At 48.6% G+C, this 6407-nt stretch overlaps 1 protein-coding gene across 1 annotated transcript; it reads left to right on the top strand.

Moving 5' to 3' along the window:
• The first annotated feature begins 212 nt into the window (after nt 1-212).
• ccnd1 (cyclin D1) lies at nt 213-5451 on the top strand. Its single transcript, XM_035628555.2, has 5 exons — nt 213-661; nt 1818-2033; nt 2663-2822; nt 2946-3094; nt 3208-5451. The coding sequence occupies exons 1-5, from the start codon at nt 464-466 to the stop codon at nt 3367-3369; spliced, it is 885 nt and encodes a 294-aa protein (XP_035484448.1). The 5' UTR covers nt 213-463; the 3' UTR covers nt 3370-5451.
• The last annotated feature ends 956 nt before the right edge of the window (nt 5452-6407 follow it).

Raw genomic sequence — 6407 nt, 5'->3', positions numbered from 1 at the left:
CCTTTCTTTCCTTCTATATATATATATATATATATATATGTACTGTATATATGTATGTCTATAATCGAATCCTTTCCTCGCGCGCTCCCTAGCAGACTGCTCGTCTCTTTGATCCCCCAACCACCCACCCCCCTCTTCTTAACAACAGCTGACGTCACCGAGCGCAACCCAGCCACCCCGGCACCTCCTCCCCCGTTGTGTATGTGTGTGTGTGTGTGTGTGTGTGTGTGTGTTTAGTGAGCGCGAGACAGGGGTTTTTGTCTCGTAGGGGAAGCGCTGTGTTCTTCAGAGGGCTCGCGCACACCGGAGCAGCAGCAGCAGCAGCAGCAGCGGCACAAGTCCAGCGACAGAAAGCGTAATTTAAAAGTGAGCAGAGTGAGACCTCCGCTCCTGCTCCCCGCACCGCACGGTCCCACCTGAACCGGGACGACTCTCCGGACGGAACCCGCAGAGCAGAGGTGCCATGGAGGACCAGCTGCTGTGCTGCGAGGTGGACTCGGTCCGCAGAGCCCACCAGGACGTCAACCTGCTCACCGACCGCGTCCTGCGCACCATGCTGCGCGCGGAGGAGAGCTACCTCCCGTCGCCCAACTACTTCAAGTGCGTTCAGAGGGAGATCGTGCCCAAAATGCGGAAAATAGTTGCCACCTGGATGCTGGAGGTTGGTTCCCCTTGTTTTCACCCCCCCCCCCCCCCCCACACGCACACACACATATCCGGAGTGTGAGTGTCGCTGCTCACTTATATACTGTACAATAAAACACGACCACTGTACATGCGACTTATTTCACTGTGCATGTTATATAAACGTCGTGCAGGCTGGGTGGTCCCGGTGGTCCGGCGGCATCAGGGCCCCTTTGTACCGATTATTCCCCAGCCTGTTTTCTGAAAGCATATGAAATGATAATCAAATGAGGAAACTATTCCAAAATAACAAATGTACACGTATGCAGTCTTGGCCCGTGCCAGTACAACGCGCCATCTTTGTTGTCGTACACGAGAAAATAATTAAATATCATAAATAAATAAAAAAAATCTACAAGTTGAGTGACAGTGACAGTGAGTGTGTTCGATGGTCCGGAACCGGCAGCTCGGGTCCGGAGGCCGGGACACACGGGTGTCCGCGGCGGCCCCGTGGCTCCACGAGCCGCGGCCGAAGTTTTTCTTTAGCTCCTCGGCGGCGGCGCCGGTGGAAGAAACCCCTCCGCGTCCACAATAGAAGCGCGTCCCACGCGTCCCACGCGTCGGCTTTGATGCGTCAGACGTTTCTCGACATTTACACGAGGTTTTGGTTCGAAACTTCTCCCGTTAAATATTTTAAATTAATTTCCGAAAGCGGCGCGGCGCCCGGCGCGGCCGGTAGCGAAAGTGTCGCCCGCGGCGCGAGAGACGGAGAAGAAGCACAGTCGGAGGAATAAATCCGAGAAAAAGTCCAAACGGGTCGCACCTCGACACATTCGACCCCCGTCCGATCGGGCCGTCGACGGGGAACATTTACACGTCAATTGCACCTTCCTCGGTAATTTTTAAATATTTCTAAATATTTTTTGAAAAGATGACGAAGTTGAAATTGGAGCGTGGAACTCGCGTCGGCGCCGCCACCTTTTGTGTCTCCCGTCGGAACCGAGTGCGGCGGGCCTCACCGACACATGTCACACGGCTGCCATCTGCAGAATGGGAATATGAAATCTGAAAAATCGATTTTTGCACTCAATAGTGACGTGTAGTATTTCACGTGTTCACTTGGATTCGTTTTGGGGGAAGACAATGTGATGGATGTCAGAATGCATACTGAACGTGCGTGCCTCTGCTCCCAGGTGTGCGAGGAGCAGAAGTGCGAGGAGGAGGTCTTCCCGCTGGCTATGAACTACCTGGACCGGTTCCTCTCGGTGGAGGCCACCGGGAAGACGCGGCTGCAGCTGCTGGGAGCGGCGTGCATGTTCCTGGCGTCCAAGATGAAGGAGACGGTCCCGCTGACGGCGGAGAAGCTCTGCATCTACACGGACAACTCGATCCGGCCCGCGGAGCTGCTGGCGAGTGACTTCACCACACACACACACACACACACACACACACACACAGGTCACGTCGTTACTGTAAAGTGTTTGATCGTGTTGAGACGGTGAATGAAGGCCTCTGATTTCATGAATGGTCTGAGTAAGAACAAGAAAAAAACTCTGGCCCACAAGCGCCACCTCGTGGCTTCATGGTGGAGGTGCAGTGGACACAGTGACATCATTATAGAATTTAGAAATGGATTAATAAGTGAATAGGCTTTCAAAGTAAATCTATTCATTATGTACCTGATGATTCCACAATAACACAGGAGCATAGTGAAACATTTAGGGCTGCGACTAATGATTATTTTTTAATTATCGCTTAGTTGTTTGGTTCAGAGAATGGTTAAAAATGTCGATGGTGTTTCCAAAAAACCTCAACATGATGTTTTGTCCACGACACCAAATATATTAAGTTCACTGTCACAGGGAGCAAAAAAAACCAGGACAAATATTCACATTTAAGAAGCTGAAATCAGAGAATTATGACTTTTTTTTTGAAAACCCACTTGAAACCGATTAAGCGACTATCAGAATTGTTCAATCATTTATTTAGAATTGGATTACTAATCGATGTGACTTACTGTGTCTGGTCCCGTCCACAGCACATGGAGCTGCTGGTCCTAAGCAAGCTCAAGTGGGACCTGGCGTCAGTCACGCCGCACGACTTCATCGAGCACTTCCTGTCCAAGCTGGACATCCACCCGTCCGCCAAGCAGGTCCTCAGGAAGCACGCGCAGACCTTTGTGGCGCTCTGCGCGACAGGTGAGGACCCCCCGCACCCTCCGTCTCTGCATGTTCCTGTTAACATAGCGGGTTAACAGGATGGGTGGCTCTGTGGTGTTTTAGAATCCCGGACAAACTCTGTGCTTGTGGTGTTTTCCACAGACGTGAACTTCATTGCCAGTCCTCCGTCCATGGTGGCGGCGGGCAGCGTTGTGGCGGCGGTGCAGGGCCTCTACCTGAAGAGCCAGGACGCCTCCTTGTCCTCCCAGAACCTCACACACTTCCTGTCGCAGATCATTCGCAGTGACCCGGTACGCGTGCGCACACACTCTCACTCACCCAGAGACTCTGAGTTTGAATGAGTTTTAGAAAACCAACGGAGAGTTTAGAAAGTGGTGGCTGAGCGTAAGCTGTTTGTTTGCAGGACTGCCTGCGGTCGTGTCAGGAGCAGATCGAGTCGCTGCTGGAGTCGAGCCTGCGACAGGCGCAGCAGCAGCAACACGGCAGCTCGACGGAAACCAAACGCATGGACGAGGACGTGGACCTGTCCTGCACGCCCACAGACGTCCGGGACATCAACATCTGAAGTGACGGGCGGCCCGCCGCCGATGACGTTGAGGGAACTCTGTGGATAAGAGGGTGGCGACGGGGGGCTGAGGAGGAACTCGGCCTCCCTACTCCTCCTCCTCCGGTGGGCTACTGCTGTGTCGCTCACACCACATGCTCATCTGCCACGACTGCCCAGACGGGACGGAGCGCCCCCCTCGCCACAACCCCTCCCGAGTTACATTCCCTGCCAGTGGCCCCCTCCCACCCTGGGATGAGTGGACCGGAGAGACAGACGATGAGTACCAATGACTTGTGTGGGCTGGAGAGCTGGAGCCACGAAAACACGCATGAACATGAGCACAGACTCTCTTTGTCCCGGCTCTCCGTCCGTCTTGTCGCAGGGCAGACGTTCATATATCCCCCCATCGCTTATGTTTAGTCACTTTATTAAATCTGATTTTTTTAGGCTCCTCATCAGTTAGTCGTATACCTCTAGTGTGAGACGCTCTGACGACTGGCGGACTGCCGAGGTGACGTTGTACCGAACCGGCTTCGCCTCTGTAAGATCAAATCCGACGCAGAGCGGCGGAGTAGTTTTTATTTGGTCTTCACCATTCCAGTTCTGTTCTGTTTTTTTCGTTTTTCGAAAGCACTTTTTGGTGGGCGCTTGTCTGAAAAAAAAAAAATCACAGCGATAAAAGTTTTTAAAACAAAATGAAAAATGGAATGGGATTGTGAGCGAAGAGTGGTCCGGCAAATAAGAGTCAGACGTCATTTGTTCCCGAGTTAGAGCTCCAGTGTGCAGCCGGAGGCAGAAGGTCCAGAGGAAAACATTGAAAAGGAAGTATTATTTTCAAGAGTTCAAATAATACTTTATTTTTTATATAGTATTATTTATTTTTTAAGCTCGGATTTTTCTAGTTTGCTCAACGCGACGACGGCGACTGACATTGAACGCCGCTGGTGAGATGATCTGTGCCTCCCGGAGCAGCCCGGCCCTCCAGAAACACTTGTGAACCTAAAACTCGGCGTTTCCTCCTCCTCCTGCTCCGACTCAGCTCAAATACTGCTCCTGGATCCTGAGACGGGGGGCGAAGAGACTATTGATGTGATTTTGCACAAACCTAAACGACGTGAGCTTGCGTTTCTTGGGGACTTTTCCTTAAAAATAAAATGGAGAGCAAACCAGAGCACCGAGGGTGGAAGAGAGGACCGGGGGCCTGCACAGCTGGGACATGTAGTAGTTCACACTCTTCATCCCGACCAGTGTGTGGGGACCCTGTGAATTAGGTTTCTGATTGTACAGTAGGAGAGAAACACTCCTTGTATTCTGCTGCTATAGAAAATAAACCCCAGCTATGTTTAAAAAGAAAAGAAAAGAAAAAAAGAGGACAAATGTAACAGATTGAAATGAAATCGATGCTTTTCTCCTGTTTGCTGCTACGTTTTTTGGATGTTTTGAAAAAAAGAAAAAAAGTACATATTAATGTCAATATACTGCCATTCTAGGTTTGAAATTTTCTCATAGAAAATTGTTATTGACATCCTCAGCTTTTCGTGTAGGTTCTACGTGATCATGTTTTGTCGTTTTTTTGTTGTAATTTACGTTTTGTGATTCTCCATACTATTCCAAAAAAAAAAACACAAAAAAAAACTAGGAAAAACGAAACGGATGTACAGAAATGCTTTGATCCACAATACCTCATGTGACAGTCAAGATCTAGCTCTAATGTTTAGTCATGTACTCTGTTTAGTTCTTATTCTGCAGCTCTGCGGACCCCCGCCGCGAGTCCGGGGGCTCTGACACTGGTGCCATAACAGGAAGTAGATTGTGAATGACTCTGTGGAGTGTTAATGTGTCTCGGTGAAGGAGACTTTATCCCTCTTTAGGCCCGAGGCGGCCGTCCTTCCTCCCCTTTTTTTTAATATTTATAACAGAGAGAAAAAAAAGCTTTTTGCTCCCAGTTTTCAAACTGTCAGAGAGTGTGTAAATAGATCAGTGTCATGCTCAGTTAAGCCATAGACTGTCCTTGTTCTTGTCTTCACAAATCATTCCACACAGTCGTGTCTACTTCATGGAAATGGTGACTACACAATAAAACGTGGTAGATGGAGCGTATGGTGACGTGGTGGAGTGGCTCTGTTCTGTTCCGTGGTGCGAATCTGCTGATCCCGACGAGATGAGCCCGTCGCTGCTGGAGGAGAGAGGCGCTTCGGACTGGCTGAATGTGTGTGAATGTGAAACTGGGTGAATGGGACTTGTGTGTGTGGTGAATAACAAGAGTGACTTATAAATACAGTTCATCTACTGTCCAACATGCCGATTACACACACACGCTGTCTGAAGTTACTCACTGTAATATTGTCCAATTGCTAACATTGTATATTTAGGCAGCTGAATAGTATTTATGTCAGCCGTGACACACTATACATTCTCACTGTATGTTCACACATATGTATATAAAGTACATACATAAAGAAAGCTTGTACAGAAAAAAAGATACAACAGCAACATTTTCAGGAACTTCTGTACAATATGTGCAAGAAAAAAGAAAATATGCTCTAAATGTAGCAACCTCATGGGTCATCCAATCTCTCTGGCCTCATCAACATCACATCTGATATCCTCCCTTGCAATACAACGAGGGAAACATCTTTTGGCACGACGCAGCCACCCCCTACAACAATCTGCTGTGATATCCTCACTACCAGCATCCATTGCACAGAATTGCAGTAAGGACATATGCCTTCGATCTCCGTGCAGAAAAGAACTCCTCAATAGGATTTAGGGATGGGGAGATTGTGCGAGAAGCTCCAAAACATGGGATGGCAACAAACCATTCCCTCACTGAATTTGAAGAATGGAAACTTAGGTTGTCCCAAACTATAACATACGTACCACATAACTACTATGTTTCTAATATGTGTGACAGGTTATTTTGATTGTTGGTTGCTCTATTTAGCATGTAGGGATTTACACAATGAACATGTGTATAATTGCATTTGAGAATAATATGACTCAATAGCAATGAATGAAAACTATTTTGATATGCAAGGCTAAGTTCATATAAATAG

Source organism: Scophthalmus maximus, chromosome 4 (genome assembly GCF_022379125.1).
Source record: "Scophthalmus maximus strain ysfricsl-2021 chromosome 4, ASM2237912v1, whole genome shotgun sequence".
NCBI classification, from domain to species: domain Eukaryota; kingdom Metazoa; phylum Chordata; class Actinopteri; order Pleuronectiformes; family Scophthalmidae; genus Scophthalmus; species Scophthalmus maximus.
Note: the sequence above shows the minus strand (reverse complement) of the source record. Positions and strands in the feature narration are given on the sequence as shown.